The sequence below is a fragment of the Lissotriton vulgaris genome, assembly GCF_964263255.1.
Source record: "Lissotriton vulgaris chromosome 8 unlocalized genomic scaffold, aLisVul1.2 SUPER_8_unloc_1, whole genome shotgun sequence".
In the NCBI taxonomy this organism is placed as follows: domain Eukaryota; kingdom Metazoa; phylum Chordata; class Amphibia; order Caudata; family Salamandridae; genus Lissotriton; species Lissotriton vulgaris.
This window is the reverse complement of record NW_028240615.1, coordinates 4,689,388-4,710,525: the sequence shown is the minus strand read 5'-3', so window position 1 is coordinate 4,710,525 and position 21,138 is coordinate 4,689,388. Positions and strand designations below refer to the sequence as shown.

Sequence of the window (21,138 nt, the reverse complement as noted above, 5' to 3'; positions counted from 1 at the left end):
TGGCCCAGCCCGTAATAACTCTTGATATTACTGATCCTCCAATATTAGTCCTTTAGGAAACAGAACTGCTGATGCTGGCCCCCCTTGCCACCTGAAGGTATGAAAGCTTAAGGGATGCATAGGATTTATAAGATTCCTTTATCCCCAAATCTCTAATATCTATGGTTACTCTTCGTACGAAACCCAAAGATTTGATTTGTCTACCACCTGGCTCTACAATATTCAATTCGAATGTTGCTGGCTAATCGCATAAAAGTGAAAATCCAAATTCTAGTCTTCCTTATAAAAACATTGTAAATGATTTGGATTGTATTAATTTCTCGAGTCTTAAACCACAGAAATAGATTAATGAACAAACATTAATGAATGTGCCCTGCTCAAGTCATACTCCAGGGTCTTGAAACCCTGAAGATAATGAGCTTGTAAATTCTTAGATCAATAAAGCTACTAAAACTAAAGCAGGAAATAGTGGTGTTGCGACTTCGGATTTCTGTTCCAAAACCATACGGTATTGATGAGATGTTAAAGACATTTATGCAAAGAAAGTTATCTGGCTCTTCGAAGCACATTCCTGCTGAGACAAAAATTACAAAACCCTCAGAAAATGCCCTAAAAAGGGTCTGTTATGCCATATAAAGAGTCTGATCAAATGGCATTTTTTGAGGTGCCTTGGACGACTTATAATAATTTTAAAATGCAAGATGCAGATAATACTAATTGATAAAAGTAACAACAAGATTTGTAAAAGAAACAAAAACCTTTTCCGTGCAGATTTGCATGATACTTTACTTTATGTAATATATCATAGAAACAGGGAGGGAGTAATGGGAACCAAATGCCCTGGGTGGGTAATGCAGCCAGAAAATGTATGGTATTAAGGCAGAATCTGGTCAGCAGAAATGTATGCTGCTCATGTGAAATTATTTGCATGTACAGTACAGGAAATAATTTGGCATGAGAGGGTTCTTGCAAGTCCTATACTGCCCCAACTGCCTTATTTGCCATATGGGTAGCACAAGCTCTTTTACTTCGGGTGCTGCTCTGGCAGTGAAGGCGTCTGGCGTAAAGAAATATGCTGGGATGCCAAAGTTTTAAAGGTATCTCTAACATACTTAAGCCATGCTATATCTGAGGCCCTATCCAGGGCTAAACAGTCGGCCAGCACTAGTCTACAGAAACGGGATTTCTGGGTTCTTCCAGACTCTAAGCCTCTGTAACAGAGGCTACAGTCGGATGTGGTCTTCTATGAACCCCAGATCGACTTCTTTGTGACAAAACATTGTAGGGGTCCACTGTTGGATTGCACAAAGTCTTCTCAAAAATGTGATTTCTGCAATTTGGAAACCATTACTGTTAGTGCAGCTCCACACACCAGCATCAAATGAGGCAATAGATAAACACTAAAACTACCGAGTAATTCTTTCACAGGTTTATACCCCAGCCTTTTGGGAATCTAAAAACCGCATCAATAGACCTTTGAAATTATAAGACCCTGATACTCAGTAGAAATTTCCAATTAAAATCAACATCCACTGGCACATCTTTATATGTAAAGTGGGGGACTTTTGTGATCTCTGAACCACATAGCACAAATTTCCTCTTTTTAGTTAACGTTGGGCCACATTTTGTCATAAAAGATTTTGTTCTATTTGTTCTGGGGCTCATATTAGTAATGAAGTTATTAAAAGCATGCAGCAGAGATTGTAGGCCATTGGCTGCTCTCACTATGAGAACAGCCCGTGGGATTGGCCTGAGCTGGCTGGATTAACGCTTGCTCAGTCACAGGGAGTCTGCTGTTTCTTCAAACCGGCTGTGCAATACAGGAGGAACCTAAGTGTGCATGTCAGTTTGACCGGCCTAAGTCGGCCAGCCAAACTGACAAACGCACTTAAAAGTGCACTTACACCTCCAACTTCCATGATCCGGTCCGGTCCCGCCCCTCACAACACAGTGGCTCAGCCAGTTGCTGAAAAATAAAACAATAATAAAATGTTGTCTTATTTTTCAGCTGCTGGCTCTGAGCCAGTGGGGCGAAGCTCCTCAGCCATTGCGAAGAAGCCGCCGCCGAGTCCAGGGACATGACGCAAATCGATTTTTGGTGAATCTTTCCCTGTACTACACAGATAGTTCTCAAGGCCATTAATATATAAAAGGAAAAGAAAGGGGGCAAGGACAGAACCTTGCATTACCCCTATTAATGATGAAAATTCTTCTGTAAAATCACCTTCCTTACTATGCGAACATTTGCTGAGGTATGGACGTGGGCTTACAGAGCAGTGTAATAATTACATTGTCAAACCCTAGTTGTGCCACTATAGCCCATAATTGTGACCTATTCACTTTGTCAGATACACATGTGAAGTCCATAAAAGCAAGGTGGACACACTCTTTTTGTCCTTTGTGTACTTTTGCACAATGAGGGATAAATTCAGAGTCTGCTTTATTGCTCCTTGGCTAGGACGCAACCCATACTGAAGATCAGAAAGACCTTGTGTGTCTTCTACCCAATTTTCTAATTTTTCAAAAATAACTCTGCCTAGGACTTTCACTGAGCATCTAACAAATACATTGGGTCATAGCATGAGGTCCTAACTACAACTTCTTCAATAAACTTCTAACTTACATTCTACGTGACCGGACTACCTGCTTACCAAGAGGGTATATTTAATTGTAACTGAGGGGGTATCTGGGACATAAGTGATGTACCTGTCTATATAGCATGGATCCAATAGCCAGGTTAGCATACCCATTGGGCTCCCCTATGAGTAGACCATGTAATTCCTCCAAATATGAGATCATAGCACATTGGTCAACGAGCAAGACTCCTTACCACTGGTCTTGGCTACATTCGATATGGAAGCTAATGCGATTAGAAAGGATTTCGGGGATATTGGAGCATATAAGGAGTTAATTTGAAGCACTATGCAAACCATGACTTTCTTTCTCGGACAATGAGTTTAGATCGCTGACCTGCCTGAAATCTCAGAGGGTCTTGAGAATTATAAACCAAACATCAACAACTGACCATGAAATTAAGGAAGTCAAAACTTAACCGGACAAATACTACAAGAAAGCGAACATATCAGACTAAAGATAGCAATGAGTACTGTCTCTGGACCAAAGGATGGGATGGCTGGGATGAGAATGGAGCAGTTGTGGTTGTGGACCCATTTTCTAGTCTATATTGGCCCTGCCTGCCTGTGGTTGCAGGCAAAAAAGTGTGTGTAGTCTACTGCATGACATTATAAAAAAAAAATGTTTTTGGAATCCTAGTTGTTTTTTTACCAATCTCTTTGATCATTACTGGCTTTAATTATGTGGTATTATGAGTCCGTCCCTACTGCAAGAGACATGGGCTCTTACCATTTCTTAAATGTGGCTACATAACTTATAGTATTGAGGACACTAATTGACCTTTGGGTCGTTCCTTTAAGGTACCCACACAAAATAGTACTGAACATAGCTGTAAAGGTAGATCTTTAAAAAGAGTAGTCCAGACGTATGGCGTCTGGTTGAAAGTGGAGAAGAGCACAAAAAGACTCATATTTTGCTATCCTCCCTGAATCTGAAGGGATGCCCATATGCAGATTTATTGCTTTGAGATGAACTACATCTAGCTCTAAAAGCCCCAAAATGGACAAGGCACAAAACAAAGATAAACTTTATTATTCTTTCTATCTAGCTAGTGTTGATGTTTAGGGCCTCTGTTTTCTCCTCCTAATCCCTGTATTGGCTGAGGAAAAGCCAACGGCCTCATGACTAAGAGCTCAGCTTTAACCAATGTTATAAATAAATAGAATTTAAAAAAAATGTAAAAAGTATCTCTCTCCCCCCTTGAAAATTCCATTCATCCAGTCATTTTGCTTGATGCCTTCCAGAAACTGTTTGTCAAAATAGTTCTAAATAAAAGTAATAACTGGCATACCGATAATGCCATTCTTTCATACTCCCAGGCTGGCTACCACAAGGAAATTAGCACACCCGACGATCCATTTAGACAAAAATTCCTTATTCACATATTACAGCCACATTAGAAGTGTCTTGCTTCATTTAATGTTCAGCGACCGAACATCAGCATTTGATAGTGTTAGGCGTATAAAACGCAGGGATATTCTGGAGAAACTGGATACGCTGCCTTAATGTCTTTTACCAGTAAGCATCATCCATGATATCTCCTTCGCAAGAGACGGATAGCAACAGAATGGCAAAAACTCTTAGGTTTTGCGGTATTAAGCTGGGTCTCTCAAAAATGTATCCTGTCCATTTCTGTTTATTCTTTCATGGAGCTGATTGCCTACCTTTCTAATACAGTTGATGACTTCCACACTGGCCAAAACCACTGTCTGAACAATGGTTCTTGAAGCTGACGCAGCCATTGTCTCTAAAGCTCCTTTGTGACTGTCTCACCTTCTTAACAGGTTTGCTTATTTTTGTTAGGATCATGGTCTTTTTTATTATTAATGAGCTGAAACTAAATACATGTTGTGTACTGTTCCAGTAAAATATTTAACCCCATATCTATGTAGAGGAAGTACAAAGCTGCTTCTATTAGGTATCTAGGAAATTTATTCAGTGATGTTTGGAAGTGCAAGGACTCTGTGATTCATCACACCAAAACCATAAAAAGATTATCTTAAAAACTATCTAGCCAACATTTTTTCCGCTAAATTAAAACAGTCAGTAATCTGAGAAAGTACGAATCTGATACAATTGGATAACTGATTGGTTAATCTTTTGTTGACTAATCAGGTTTCTGCAGAGCACTACCTACCTAGAAAGCCAATAGATCTTAGTTGCAGATGCCTTTTACTCCAACTTGGCCTAGACATTATGTAAAGGGTGAGGAAGTGAAAGAGATAATCCCTGATTCTGATGTGTTTCATGTAGGTATGAGTGCACTCATTACTTTCTATAGAAGAATCACCATGCAGGGCGCACTTGTGAACTCTACATTGATTGGGCTTTGGGAATAGATTGAGATTGAAAAAACAGAATCTTACGAGTGATCCAATTGCTTTGTTTTGACTTTAAGTAAAACACCTGGAATTCCTTGTGATGACTACACCACTCATTTCACTTTTGTCTTTCCTGTTTTAGGACCAAAGCATGTTGTAATAAGATTTGTGGTTAAATTCTTTCCACCTGACCATACTCAGCTGCAAGAGGAATTAACAAGGTTAGTGATCAACTTTTTTGTTAAAATCAGCCAAACATTTGCTGTGATTTCTTTATAGTGCTGATGCAGATTCTTTAAAATTGCATATCTTTCCAGGGTAATGATTTGTGATGGTCTTTGAACTAGATATTAATAATTCAACCGTGGTAAAATGGTAGGTTACTGACGAATGCTGATCCTCCAATACCTGAACGTTAAAATGCTTTAATCAATGAATGTCTTGTGTGTCAGTCTCAGATATTGAATATAGATAAAGAATGGAATGGAATATTGACTACTGTATTCTGTAAATCTTTGTCCTACTATTTAGACCTAATTAAAAATAAACAAAACTAAGGGTTCTTGTCAAATGGGAGAGGGAAATCTTTGTTTTATATCTAAAAATACTTTTCCACCAATTGTGAACGTTTTTGGGCTACTAAATTAATTACTGCTCTGTGATGGAAATGGTGTCAGAGAAATGTTTAAACTGGCATCTCACCTCCTTATATTTTTAAGCGCTCTCTCTTACGTTCAAGCACTCTTTGGTATGAGCACCTCACTGAATTAAGAGATGAATGTTATAAATCTAGACTGTAATAGAGACTATGAATTTGCCATGAAAAAGTTTATGGAAGCAGTTTTAAGAACTTGAGATAGCTGACCTGAAATTACCCTTAACTCAATTAACATTTCTTGGCGTGCACCTTGTGAATCTTATGGCTGAATTGAGCATTTCTGTAACTTAGCACTCTTGAAATTAATGGCGTCATCCTGTCTTAAATCTATATTTGTCACTGTGTCCTCGAGTAAACCATCTTCGTCTGAACTTCTCTTAATTAAACCACAGTGTACTTGATTTAATTCTGTTTTTATGGATTACGCCACATAGTGCCCAGGGTAAGCCTGCCTTGCCTTCTTCATATTAGAGTTTTTATTGTTTTCCTAAATGAAATGAATTTAAGGATATTTTACTTTCTCAAACGAATGATTAGAGCACTTAGTTTGGTGGGCTGGTCTTCTGTAATGGGTGCTTTTGTAATGTCATGCTATTCAATGATATGTTTGTGATGTACACACTGAACACATTTACCTGTTGGTTTCCGATGTAATAACGACAATGATTACCTTAGTGGCATTTATTAGGATTGCTAATGGTGATATATAATTATGATGTTGTTTGAGTATTCAGTCTTATTTTACATGGTTTATTTTCATACCTTAGTACACTTACTACTGACTGTCGCTTGGATGACCTCCCCAGAATCTGCTTTATTTAGCTGTGGCCATGTGTAACGAGAAGATGGATGGATGGATGCAACACCACCATTCTCTGTGCCACTTGTTCATGCCCAGCTTTGGGCCGGTTTCAGCGCCTCTAAAGGTGGCAGGACTGCACATGCTCAGTATCTTTGCCCCCTCTATCCATGAGCATAATAACACCCATTGTAATCCGCCCCTGCTGTTGTGGATTATGGAACATGTACCACAACATTTATTGGTGTCCAGTATATTCATACCGATCTGACAAGAAGCCTGTGTGGATTTATCCTGAAATCTGTGTCCTTCTGTCCACGACTGCAGCCAATATTGATCCTTACAAGTCCATGAAATGCACTGATTTTAGATTGGAAGTATTTGAACTTTTTGTTGTTGATGGATTCATGTGGTCAGTAAGGCACATACATTTCCAATATTGATTGACATGCAGATTGGTGGCCTGCTCTCAACCACAGCTGCGCACATGGGATAATGGCTCACAGGGCATAGGTGAGATTTAATTTAGCCACAGATCTGAGCACGATTCCGACTCTTTACAGAGTGCATGACCACTGTTACATCTTGGGTCAAATCGTTTATAAAGCAGGTTTTCCCTTGCTTCAATCTCTTTGGTTGGGGGTGTCATTTGATTCCCTTTCTTTACATGTTTAACACAAGCACAGCAGATTCCGTAGCAGATGCAGGGGCCTTTGAATGTATCCAAACTCCATCCGATGCCTAAAGCAGAGTTCATAATTTCCATGAGCAATCTGGGACAGTTTCAGTGATGGCGAGGCCTGTTGCAGCATCAAATGTGCCCGTTTCTTCTAACCCACTTGCTTCCTGACGAGTTTTTATTTTCCCTGAAATGATTGGATAGCTCATCTAGTTTAGTGGTTTAATCTTCCTGCGTCAGAACATTCTGTGTAAAGTGCAGGTCACAGATTAGAATCCTGGCAAAATGAGCTCAAACTTTCATTATTCTGAGATTGCTAAACCCTGCCACCACTGACTGGGATAATGGAAGAAACTATGGAATAGTATCCTGTGAATATTTTAAGGTACTTACAGATTCATAACTGAATTACAAACCAATTATACATTCACACACTGTGCAATGTGGACATTGATATGGTAATATGAACCTTATACACATGACAACATGTGAGCTATCACGACATTCTGGCTTTTCATACAGGGCAATATGGAAACTGTCACAGCAACACATGCTACATGAACGGGGTTGGCAAAGTCGCTGCAACAAAACGCTTTACCTGCCGGGCACATCTGGAAACTATGATTTAAATACCGCTGTATTCTGGAAATAGTTATTACTGTGTAAGCTTTATATACCGAAGCAATGTAGAAACTGAAATCCATTGTTACCTGCTGACGTTGACCAGAACTCGGAAATTTAAAAAAATACCCTGGATGGTTCGGCACACTGAGCATCGTTTTATGAGCAGTATAATAGTTGGCATCCTAGAATATTTTAGCAACATGAACACATCTTTCACTTTTGAGGGCATTTTGTTTTCTGACAAAGGAACGTTGATGGGCTATTAACTAGCACAGTGCCCGTGATGTCCTGGCAGACTTTAAAGCTGGTGTCTTTCCCCCGTTTTGTGAAATGAAAGCTCATGTGCGTGGTTCTAGAGAATGTGCACCCCTACTTCAAATTCAGCACAAGTTGTAGGTTTTTTACGCCTCCCTAAGCAAACATGATCATCAGGCTCATGCTGGAAGTTTTTTTGGCACACAGAATGTGACTCAAAGCAGGTCTCTTTGTTAAGCGTAGAATACAAATCGGGTACATATCTTGTACTAATTATGCCCACTTTTTACTGCCCTAGATAAAAGAAATCTCGCTTATGTTAGTAAACAAAAAGTACAGGAAGCACCGAAGCACCCGTACCCATAGCTAACAGATCTGCTTTTTAATCGCTCTCCCCGCTGTCTAGTCTGTGCATGGCATCGGCCACAACTAGCTCTGTAACGGATCATTTGCAAACTGTTAACTGGCTTCTGCTAATCAAGTGGGCGGGAGTTTGCGGGTTCTTGAACCACTCACTCCGTGCTCCATAGCTATAAGGGGCCACTTTAACTGCCAAGCATTTTAATGGATCATTAAATAACATAAAATTTCTCAAAATTCTTTAATCTATACATTTGAAAATGTACTTTTTCTCCCACTGAATTAACTGACTGCACCCACTCAAACACTTAAATTACATTGCCTTAAGAAATGAAACTGCATAGGAGGGGCTGAGTGAACATGCTTCAAGATTAAACAAGCTTTAGCATAGCCAATAGCTCTCGCATTTGGGACCTTATAACTCTTTAGCCATGCAACAGTTGATGTTGTTGCACCAAGGATATTCAGCTGCATAACTAAATACTTATAAGGTCACAAAGGCGATACCTATTGGCTATGCCAATGCTTGTTATTACTTGTCAAAGTTCCTTTAATAGTGAAGATGGTGAGACATAGATTAATTCAAGTGCAACACATTTGTAGTTGCAGCATGCAAATGCTTAAACTTGAGAGAAATGACAACATCTTAGTTTTCTCATATTGCCTGCCAGTAGGCCCGGAGTTACTTTTAAACTAAAATGCAGCCAGTAGTATCGAAAGTGGTGTGAAGCCAAAAAGTATTATGGGTCAGATGTGTCGAGGCTTTTACCGGTCGCAAACGGGCCGATTCACAGAATCGGCCCATTTGCGAACTGTAAAAAGCGTTTTGGGATTTATCGACCCAAAAGGTATTCGCAAAATAGGTAATTGCAATTTTTGCGATTACCTATTTTGCTAATGCAGTTAGAGAATCGCAATGTGCGATTCCCTAAATGCAATGCAAGAAGCATTCTCAGAATGCGACTTTGCGTTAAGGAATCGCAAATTACCACCAACTTCTATTTAGTGGTAATTTGCAAATCCTTAGAAAATGCACAAAATTGCATTTTTCTAAGTGCCATGTGGCGTGTGCGCGACATGCGCACACTTGCCTTTTTTGGGGGTGCATCAATGGGGCCTCATGGCCCCCTGGCCATTGCATTTGCAATTTGCGATTACCCATTTGGTAATCTAAAATTGTGAATGCCTTCCCATTCATTCCTATGGGCACCTAGGCCCATAGGAATGAATGGGAAGGCATTCCCTAATAGCGAATCACAATTTGCGACCTATTAGGGAATATGTGGGAATCGCAATTTTTTTTGTGAACCCTACATACATTGTGTTTTGGAATTCCAAAATAGCGAATCGGTAAAATTAGCTATTTTAGATTGGAAAAATGCAATGTTGATACATCTGGCCCTAAACGCTTTAAGATGAGATTAGCTAACATTGTTTTCTGCTGCCCTACAATGGCCCGCATAGCTAAGAGTTATTGAAATGATGAAACACGCCATGAGGAGAAGCAACTTGGTCTCTCTTGTTCTTTTATTTATTTATTTATTTATTTTAGCTAGATGACTTTAAACACATTCTGTTAGGTCTTTTTATCACCAAGGGCTCCAGGTCTGGCCCAGGGATTTGTAATAAACTTTGCTCTCACCCTGTTAACCAATGTCTTCTAAAACTATATAATTGTGGTCACTGAGATTTATGGATCCTTTGCAGCTCTCTTCAGTTTAATTCAATGCCTTCACGCTAGCCTACATCTCATTCCTAATATATATCTAATTCGAATAGACTTCCCCTTTTTCCATTGAGGTGCAAATGAGAACTGCATGAAAAGAATTAAACAGCTGCGAAAGTCTTAACATCTTTTTTGTGGTCTTTTTTTCTCTGTAGCTTTAGGAAATAACAACCATGTGTGTCATGTTCAAGTGATTGGTGCAGCATGATTGTGTTTCGAATGAGTTGGTCCATACACACATCTCTAGGGGTCCGCAACCTAGTTAAACATAGTCATGGTGGTTGCTTTTATCAAGCAAATGTGTTTGTTGTATATCTGTGCGGCATCCACCTTTAGCTCATAAATGTGTTTATTTAATTGTAAATATCTTTGAGTCTTCAAAAGCAAAAAGAAGACACACAATAATGCAGTGAGATAAAAAATAAAGCATGCCAATGAGCAAATCAGGTTAGCTCGGTGATGGCTGTGTATCATTGAGGTTATACGTCCGTTATCTACACTGAATCTCCTGCTCCTTTTCCAGCACACATCGCATATTACAGGCATACAGGTCCCCTTTGTGCTCCAAGTATTGTGTCATGTGCCACACGCAGAAAAACCACACCATAACATGGCTAGTGCTGCCATTCTCTACAGATCTCAAAATGGTCTGTGACTAGCCTTTCATACTATACTCTTACTTCGTGGTGGGAGGAGGAGGAAAATTCAGTCCAAACTTTATTGGGGATAGTCCCTAGTGTCCAATCCTAAATGTGCCTAAGAAACCACTCACCCATGCGGTCTGTTGTCTACAGGTCTTGCAAATTTACCCAAGATAGCCTTTGCCATTTCGGGGGCCATTGCGTCTTGAGACATTAAGCAGCAGTCCAGATAAGCATTCCTCCCTCAGTAAATCATCCTGAGGGCAAACGCCGACTTCCATCGACTCTAGGCCTTGGCAGTCATACCTTTTGCCAATAAAAGAGCCAGCTCTGAGAATTTACACGTTCTTTTTTTTTTTAGCGACCTTTTGCCCTTCTGCTCCGCGGGAGGTTTCTGTCCTCCCTGGGCTCGCCTTAAAACACCTGCGTTCTCGTTTGACAGGTGTACCGCCCCAGTCAAACACATGTTCTTAATTTTCTTAGGGCAGTCAAAAAAACAAGTAGATTGGATTCAGCAGAATCAGATTTCATCTGCTTCTTCTGCACAAGATTTCTTAAATGACCCGTTCCCAGAAGTACTAAATGATAGGACTCACCCACAACATGTGGAAAAATGCTTAGTCTGCCCTACATACTTGACAACAAACAGTGCATTCTACAAAGGTGGGACTGTGTTAAATAAGTACGGTGTGAACACTGGAACTTTCTCATCTTGATCTGTGGGTTCTGGGATACCTTTTTCAGGGTGTCCCACCAGTATTTCCCACTTGTTGCTGCCAGCATCCTTAAATTATGCTTCCCTCACACTTCCCAACGAGGATGTAGTATTTCCCTCTAGGTCCCTTTACGACATTGTTGCTGCCTTCATGCTGATCAACAAGGTGATGAGAATAACTATGAATTTCTGTCTCCTGAACCCCCATATCAGCCCGGGCGAGCAGGTCAATAGTCCATAAAAAATATTGGCCTACAGGGATGGTCGAAGACCCCTTTCAATTGTTGGATGTTCTCAGTGCAGCCGAACAAATCACAGACACATGAAACTCCGGCCCCCGACCATGTCTTCTTCTTAGCATGTTATGCCACTGCTACAAGTTCAGACAGGCACCACACTGGGATTCTGTGTGGATCAGCCCCCTCAAGCAATATCTCCAGCAGTGATATGCCACTCCCACCCGATTAGGGAGAAATTTAATGCAATAGATGTATCCCAAGTATGCTTGCTAAAAGGACACCAACCCTCCCTCCTACTTCTGAATCTCCCTCTCACACCAGCATTGTATTTGCACATATGGTAGTTCTATAGCACAAACCTAGCCATAGCATTGCTATGTCATCCAGCCACATACTGCAACAGTATAGCTAATATGCTTCGAACTCCAGGACTCAACTAGCAGTAGTTGGAGCTGATTAAGTGCTACTCTCCTCCTGCTGTTGTTCCAAGTATGGCCTGACAGTAAGAGGTGAAGAACGGCTAGTGAGACGTACTGGGAAATTTAACAAATAGTATAGCAGTCCTGGTAGTATCACTATCCTCACCATGGAGAGGAGTAGTCCCTTCCAGAAAGTCAGATTTGTGGAGCACAGTCAGTGACCTGTATAAATTCCTATTCACAACGTCCACCCTGAAGTGGTGCACCTATAATACAAGATACCTAATGTATTAAGTGTCTGCCCAGCTGGTCTGGTGAAAGTCTGTCCGTATCAGTGGCCATTTTCGTGAAGGTGAACCAGTACGGTTTACACCAGTTGACTCCTGTCCCAGTAAGGAGACTGAAGCTATCCGACATCTTCATCTCTTGGGGGAAATCCAGCACATGATCCTTGATATAAAGCAGCACCTTGTCAGTACCAGGAGGAATAACACGTTGAACTGCCTGTCATAGTTAGACTTGACAGACCCTCTATTTGAAAGTAACAATCTTGTGGTTCCATTGCTGTTGTAAATAACAAAGTCAACAGTGGTCAGCCTTGTCTATTGCCACACTCGAATTTCCATTGGGTGTGAGCGCCTAACCAAGACACATTTTTCCCACTAGGTTTGCATACATGAGCAGTATCCATCTGGTCACATCTGGGCCAAAATATATGGCCTTCAAGGCCTTTTCCGTCTTGAACAATTTTACAGAAGAGTTCACCTACACACTCGCCATCATATGGAATAGGCACCTAAGCTTTTAAGATGTGTTGCAGCTCAGAAATAAAGCTATCGATTCTGGTTAATATGACAAATATGTTAATTCTGATGCCATGCGTGGCAGAATAATCCAACCTAATCTTTTTTGGTAGAAATGGGATCCGTTGACCTTAATACCTCCAGCCTCAGCGGTAGCTCTACTATGTTTCTATATATTCAAGATAATAGAACCCTAAAAGACAAGAGTCCAATGTTTAACAAAATTGCAATATATTGAAAAATTATAACACAAACCTATGGTTGTTCAGTTTACCCCAAAATCCTACCCGCTTTTCTTTCCATGGCAATATTTTATAGTTAATATGGACATAAGTCATTTCTATTGGCTGTTTTCTGACAGTTATTAGAGGTTTTCAGTGGATTATGAGTGTTGAATAAAAGATCATCACTGGTGCCCATTTTTCAAAGTATTGTATGATTCAAGATGTTGCAAAACAGGGGAGGCTGTGAAGCTTTCTACCTGGCAAGTGCAACTCAATGTAAAATTGGTGCAAGGTATTCCAATATCATTTTATTGACAGTGGCTCTGTGTTCCTGCTAGTGGCAAACTAGGAATAAAATCATACCCTTCCTATGATATAGGGCATTGATGGATAAAGCAAAGAAAAATTATGTACCAACTGTCTTCTCTTCTTCCTCAAAACTGTTGTAAATTGATGTTACTACAAAATGTAATTCTGGTACTCAGACTATTTTTAGGCATCTTTTCAGTAGCATAGCAAATATTGTAATGCAGGTTCACCATCAGAAAACCTGTAAGGAGAAGAAGCAAAGAGACTGCATGTCTAATATCGATAACATACCTTTCCACATAGCTCCAATTTATTGCGGTCACACCCAGTAGCTAACCTAAACCCCAAAAGGTCAAATGTTTTTCAGAGGAAAATGAGAAATGGCAGGGAGGTCTATCGTTCTAACCCTCCCGAACCGCCCGCCCACTGAGTTAATCTCGAGTGTAAAGGAGTGATTAAAATCAGACAAACCAGTAGGGGAATCTCCTATTCAGATGGTGTTCATAGAGCCCCACCGTGCACCCCTGTAAACTGTCCAAATGCACAACTATTTGGATTTCACTCCATGAATATTTCTTATGCACTATTCATACACATTACATATGACAAACTTCATGACCACTCGTGGAAAACTCCACTGAAGAATGTGCATGGGTGTATGCAACCTCATAAGATAATGTCAATTGAATCTCAGGACCGAACCCCCTCTTCTTATAAAGGGCTTCAAATCAAGGGGATACCCAGAAACGGGTCCCAGTATGATGGGCACTTAGCAATATCATCCTACCCATGTTAGACCCCAGATAACCCATCCTCATTTCACTTAAGGCTCTACCTATAGCTAATTGGTCCATGCAAAGTTGCACCGGTTCTTTCTGTTAGTTCTGCATATTACTCCTAATGACGATTGTCATATGTCTAGCCCAATCGTTCACTTTCCCCTCCAGGTGCATAACAGAAGTCCGTTGTGAGACCCTATAATCCAGAATCTTTTTTCCACAACATCCAGTTTGATATGTATTTTCTGCATGGATGCACTCAGGAGACGTTTGCCTCTCTACAAACCTAAGTCCTTGATCTCTTCAGCAGGACAGCTGAGGGGGGTGCACCGCTGGAAATGAGGCTTTTCCTGAGTTCTGTTTCTACGAGGGTCCACGGGACACAAGTCGCTCGTCAAAATAGTAGACACTATGCCGTGGGATCACTAGCTGTCCGTGATCCCGTCCCCCCTCCCGCTGTCCGTGAGCCCGTCCCTCCTCCCGCTGTCCGTGAGCCCGTCCCCCCTCCCGCTGTCCGTGTGCCCGTCCCCCCTCCCGCTGTCCGTGTGCCCGTCCCCCCTCCCGCTGTCCGTGTGCCCGTCCCCCCCCTCCCGCTGTCCGTGTGCCCGTCCCCCCTCCCGCTGTCCGTGTGCCCGTCCCCCCTCCCACTGTCAGTTAGCCCGTCCCCCCTCCCGCTGTCCGTGAACCAGTCCCCCCTTCCAGTTTCGAAATATATGTTTGTGTCTGTATTTTCGGTTTAAAAACATAATTTGTATCAGTTCTAAGTGTGGCTTTTAGAACGTTATCGATTTTGTTGGTCTCTCTCTAACACTTTAAGGGTCACCTTGCAACTTGCTCACATTCATTTACCTTTCCCCGAGTCACCAAAGCTCTTCATAGTAACAGCGGTTTCTGCAGAAAATTATGTTAGTCATCAAGATCACCACCCGTTTACGGGTGACCTGGTCTCCACTCACCGTCCACAGCACAGTGCCTGAAGAACGCTAGCTATGCAAACGTTGCTGCCACTCAAGTCTTGTTGCGAGGACAGATTTTGAAAGCTCCTGGCAGGCGAAAGCTGCAAAGAACCTGGGGCCAGCCGGAGAGGGCATTTGTTCAAGGGGCTTGTTGTCATGCCTCAGCACACCTTTCACCGCCACACAGAGTGCTGGGTTATTCTCCACATGCCTAAACTAAGCTAACTCATTTATCAGTGAAAAGGGTTCATACTACCGGGGAAAAGAATGCATGTTGTTCTTGCAAGCAGAGTATATACTGATCCGCACAATCTGGGCGACAGAAGAGATTTTAAAAAAAGATTCCCAAAGCACCCTTTAGTAGCAAAGAGAAAATCCAACAGAGAAGGCAAGAGCCAGGTCATATGGAAGATGAGAAGCAGCTTTAATAGACAGACATGCAGCCTGCGGAAGAGTGCGAGGGGCTGTCGATTAAAACACAGTGTCTGTATGCACCATGCCTCTGCTTCGGGCTGATCTCCAGGGCCTCGGGGTGTAAAGAAGCAAAGTCCTCGCTTTACAAGACAAAATCAAACTGTCAAACAAGAGGTAAACAAAGGCATCAGCTTCACGTCACTGCTGCAGAACCCTAACCATCATAATATGAGGTGACATCGACTCATAGCCCAGCCCACTCATCACCCCCATGGTCCCCTTTCAACATGCACAGGATGCTGGAGAGTTAATACCCCAACAGGAGTAACAAACATCACTAACAAATCGTGCCCCGGAAAAGCATTAGTTCTTCTTGACGGACTGTAACCTGACGAAATCAAAGAAAAGCAACTGACAAAATGTAAAGTTTAGCAAAGGTAAATTTAACCACTTGGTCACTGTTACTTTATCAAGTCAGTTAGGCTACTGCAGGTTCCTGGGTGCCAATGCTCATAGAAGGTATTCTGGGAGTTGTTTTCGTTTGAGTGGCAGGCCGGATACCAATGGTTTGTTCAGAATAGCCAAGCACTGGAAACATGGCTGTGCTTGCTCCCCTGCCCCCTGGCTGTTCTTGCTCCCCTGCCCCCTGGCTGTTCTTGCTCCCCTGCCCCCTGGCTGTGCTTGCTCCCCTGCCCCCTGGCTGTGCTTGCTCCCCTGCCCCCTGGCTGTGCTTGCTCCCCTGCCCCCTGGCTGTGCTTGCTCCCCTGCCCCCTGGCTGTGCTTGCTCCCCTGCCCCCTGGCTGTGCTTGCTTCCCTGCCCTCTGGCTGTGCTTGCTTCCCTGCCCTCTGGCTGTGCTTGCTTCCCTGCCCGTGCTTGATTCCCTGCCCCCTGGCTGTGCTTGCTCCCCCGCCCCTGGTCCCCCTTCCCCTGGCTGTGCTTGCTCCCCTGCCACCTGGCTGTGCTTGCTCCCCTGCCACCTGGCTGTGCTTGCTCCCCTGCCACCTGGCTGAGCTTGCTCCCCCGCCCCCTGGTTCCCCTTCCCCTGGCTGTGCTTGCTCCCCTGCCACCTGGCTGTGCTTGCTCCCCTGCCACCTGGCTGTGCTTGCTCCCCTGCCACCTGGCTGTGCTTGCTCCCCTGCCACCTGGCTGTGCTTGCTCCCCTGCCACCTGGCTGTGCTTGCTCCCCTGCCACCTGGCTGCGCTTGCTCCCCTGCCACCTGGCTGCGCTTGCTCCCCTGCCACCTGGCTGCGCTTGCTCCCCTGCCACCTGGCTGTGCTTGCTCCCCTGCCACCTGGCTGTGCTTGCTCCCCTGCCACCTGGCTGTGCTTGCTCCCCTGCCACCTGGCTGCGCTTGCTCCCCTGCCACCTGGCTGCGCTTGCTCCCCTGCCACCTGGCTGCGCTTGCTCCCCTGCCCCCTCGCTGCGCTTGCTTCCCTGCCCCCTCGCTGTGCTTGCTTCCCTGCCCCCTCGCTGTGCTTGCTTCCCTGCCCCCTCGCTGTGCTTGCTTCCCTGCCCCCTCGCTGTGCTTGCTTCCCTGCCCCCTCGCTGTGCTTGCTTCCCTGCCCCCTCGCTGTGCTTGCTTCCCTGCCCCCTGGCTGTGCTTGCTCCCCTGCCCCCTGGCTGTGCTTGCTCCCCTGCCCCCTGGCTGTGCTTGCTCCCCTGCCCCCTGGCTGTGCTTGCTCCCCTGCCCCCTGGCTGTTCTTGCTCCCCTGCCCCCTGGCTGTGCTTGCTCCCCTGGCTGTGCTTGCTCCCCTGCCCCCTGGCTGTGCTTGCTCCCCTGCCCCCTGGCTGTGCTTGCTCCCCTGCCCCCTGGCTGTGCTTGCTCCCCTGCCCCCTGGCTGTGCTTGCTCCCCTGCCCCCTGGCTGTGCTTGCTCCCCTGCCCCCTGGCTGTGCTTGCTCCCCTGCCCCCTGGCTGTGCTTGCTCCCCTGCCCCCTGGCTGTGCTTGCTCCCCTGCCCCCTGGCTGTGCTTGCTTCCCTGCCCCCTGGCTGTGCTTGCTTCCCTGCCCCCTCGCTGTGCTTGCTTCCCTGCCCCCTCGCTGTGCTTGCTTCCCTGAGTGTGTGTGGCTTTGGGTGGGTGTGTGTGGCTCTGGGTGGGTGTGTGTGGCTCTGGGTGGGTGTGTGTGGCTCTGGGTGGGTGTGTGTGGCTCTGGGTGGGTGTGTGTGGCTCTGGGTGGGTGTGTGTGGCTCTGGGTGGGTGTGTGTGGCTCTGGGTGGGTGTGTGTGGCTCTGGGTGGGTGTGTGTGGCTCTGGGTGGGTGTGTGTGGCTCTGGGTGGGTGTGTGTGGCTCTGGGTGGGTGTGTGTGGCTCCGGGTGGGTGTGTGTGGCTCCGGGTGGGTGTGTGTGGCTCCGGGTGGGTGTGTGTGGCTCCGGGTGGGTGTGTGTGGCTCCGGGTGGGGTGTGTGGCGCTCCGGGTGGGTGGGTGTGTGTGGCTCCGGGTGGGTGTGGGTGGCTCTGGGTGTGTGTGTGTGGCTCTGGGTGTGTGTGTGTGGCTCTGGGTGTGTGTGTGTGGCTCTGGGTGTGGGTGTGTGGCTCTGGGTGTGTGTGGGTGGCTCTGGGTGTGTGTGTGTGTGGCTCTGGATGTGTGTGTGGGTCTGTGTGGGTCTGTGTGTGAGGCTCTGTGTGTGTCTCTTTGTGTGTGGCTGTGTGTGTGTGTGTGGCTCTCTGTGTGTGTGTGTGTGTGTGGGGGGGGGGCTCTGTTGGTGTGTGTGGGTCTGTGTGTGTGTGTGTGTGTGGGTCTGTGTGTTTTTGTGTGGCATTTGCCTTGTACTATTGGCATTGTAAATGACAGTGCCATTTATTTATCTGTTTTCAAAACCAACACATAAATACAAATTTTGTCATTTACAATGCCAATAGCTCAAACTTTTCAAAAGGCGAAACCATTGCATTGTAAATGCTTGTTTGCGTTCCTACCAGTCTCCCTTTTAATGCTTTATATTCATGTTTGTTCTCTTAGTATCCATTTTTCCTTCTCCATTTTTTTAAATAAAATGTTCTTCTTTAAACTCGTTCTCCTGTGTTTGATGTTGCTTAGTTAGTCTTCTTTCCGTGTAGTCATCTTTTCTTATGTCAATGGCTTTTTTCAGTTTTTTACCTTTGGTGCATTCTTGCTGTCTCCTGTTTCTCATACGATGGCTAGTCAAACCATCCCAAAGGAACATAACACATTTTCTGCACTGTGTGCAAAAACACATGAGTGCAAAACTCTCCTGCTGTGATGTATGATTAGATGGTTGCTAAGTCTGAGCTTGCTGCAAAAGAAGATTCAAGTCTGGCCTAAAGGCAGCTTTAGCTGTTAAGCCTTACATAATAACAAAAAATCATAAATACTACAGTGAAGGACTTTAGGGCCAGCTCTCTTCGCTGATTAGTCTGTTCAGCTGGCATTTGTCTACCCATCACGGGACAGTGGGTCAGCCCATTGTTGCCATTCGTTTACTTGCACAAATGAGGACTTTTTGCCTGGTCACGTGCACATCTGCCAAAAATGGTGGTGTGGTGCTGGAGGTAGACTATTTAGTTTTTCGTCCCCAACCACGCTCCCAAGAATTTAAACATTTTTTTACAGATTGACTCGCTTTTGTTGGAGTAGGTAGTCAGACTATTGGTTAGATGTAGTTTAATTACAGGTGGCAGAAAGGGAGGTGCTCACAACAGTCCGGAAGGGTTGGAGGACTTACAGGGTAGGCATGGCAGAGGGAATACAAGGGAGTGATGGTTGGATTGAGTGTGAAGGTCAGCGAATAGAAAGAATACGCATTGCGAGGAATTAATGTTTGGAATATGGATGGAGGAACTGTTTATTGGGGTGTGAGGGGATTTTAAAGGTGGGACTCCCAGGAATTTTTAGGTCTTGCCTGAGCCAGCGCATGTGCTGCTCTGACAAGACATTTAGTGAGTGGGCTTTCAAAAGTTCGACCGGGTGCCATAGAGCGTGCAGTTACGCGCACAATGACGAGCAGAGGCGCCATCTGGCTTTCCTCTCTCGTCATGGTGCGCACACACCACTCACCAAAAGTGCTTTCTCTTTTGCCTCACTCGCGGCACCCTTACAGCGTGCCTCGCTCTGCCCCTCCCCCAACACAGAGCACGTCCCGCGATCACTTTAGCTTTCACGGCCGCGCAAGTTCCTGTTTGTGTCTTTTAGATATGTGTGCCTCTGTTTCATCATCATGTCTAATTTCTCTCTTGCCGTTTGCTGACCTCCCCTGCTACATGTGCATTTCTGTGTTCTTTAATTAACGTGGATTTGTTGTGCTCACTCCTTGTTTTATTCGTTTGGGTTAGGGCTTATTGAAGGAGGCATCGCTCTTTTGTGGCAGACGCCTTGTTTTTCTATTTACCCGATGTATTCCTGCGCAATGGCTTCATCTTGCAACAGTAAATGACTCACTTAGGTTTTTTCCGTGCACGTTTATTCTTGTTACTCGGAACATTAAGGGCACTCATGGTCATTCACATTAATGAGGAATGAATACTGTCCCTGAATGAATGTCTGGTGATTTATCAAAGATAAACAAAAACAATAAATTGTAGACAAGAATCTGATCTATAATAAGGGAGGTGTCCAGCCGGACACTAATTTAATTTGAATGCAGAAATGACAAAATTATAAGACAGACAATTATACAGTGGGATACAGTCCTGTATTCAGTACATATGACAAGGGGGTCAAAGACCAAACAGTAGGGCAATTACATATAGAGCTACTAGTGAAAAATAATACATTAGCCTAGCTTAACTCCTGCAGATGACACAGTTGTGTAACATATTGGCGAACTAGTGTGTCACTACATAAACAGTTGACGGTGTTTCAATCCTACACATATAAAGGGATCATCATCAGGACTACATATAACATTGCCTTATTTACCAGCCTAATTAGGCTCAGATGGAAGGGCACAAGCAAAAGCTCAGTGTTAAGGGTCAACGTATGCGGAGCAGGAAGGACTCGGTGGTATGGTGGCACGTGCTTTTGCTAGCGGCACTTGTGTGCGCTCTTCAGATTGGTTCGATTGCGGCGTCTTGGTATGATGACCTGTTTGGAAGGGGGGCCAGCTCAGTTTGGAACTCAACCGTGGCGAGTTGTCACGGTGCTAAGGCCTGAAGGAAGGATTGTCTTGGTTATCGATTGCGGCGTCTTAATGTGGTGACCAGTGTGTGGAATGGGGGCCAACGCAGTTTGGAACTCACTTGTGGTGAGTTGTCACGGTGTTGGAGCCTGAAAGAGGGTTGTATAGGTTATCAATGGCTTTATGGGGGTGGGGGGGGAAGGGGGGTAGGAACACCGGATACCTGAGGTGGGGCTTACCGTGTTAGCGTTTAGTAGGAACACACAATGGTTGTTGCTCCTGGCTTGACGGGGAACCGAAATTAGGAATTCCTGCTTTTAGTCAATATAGTCTCCGTGTTGCTCAGAATCGAACATCATCTGGTACTGGGGGCACAGTCGCTAACAGCGACTTTGCCCCCAGTACAGGATGATGTTCAATCTTGCTTAATCAAGGACCCCTGTTACTTGATAAAACTGTTACACTTGGTCCTTGACTACCTATAGGATTCCCTTGTTCTTTTGGAAT

The 21,138-nt window shown here is 44.4% G+C and overlaps 1 protein-coding gene across 3 annotated transcripts in view; it reads left to right on the top strand.

Annotated features, from left to right (window-relative positions):
* The window catches only part of FARP1 (FERM, ARH/RhoGEF and pleckstrin domain protein 1), a 576,707-nt gene that overhangs the window by 292,255 nt on the left and 263,314 nt on the right, over positions 1 to 21,138 (top strand). For all 3 annotated transcript variants that reach the window (XM_086947879.1, XM_086947877.1, XM_086947878.1), the window contains exon 5: positions 5,098 to 5,176. In XM_086947879.1, coding sequence (XP_086804005.1) covers positions 5,098 to 5,176 — 79 coding nt within the window. The remainder of the gene's footprint in view (positions 1 to 5,097; positions 5,177 to 21,138) is intronic.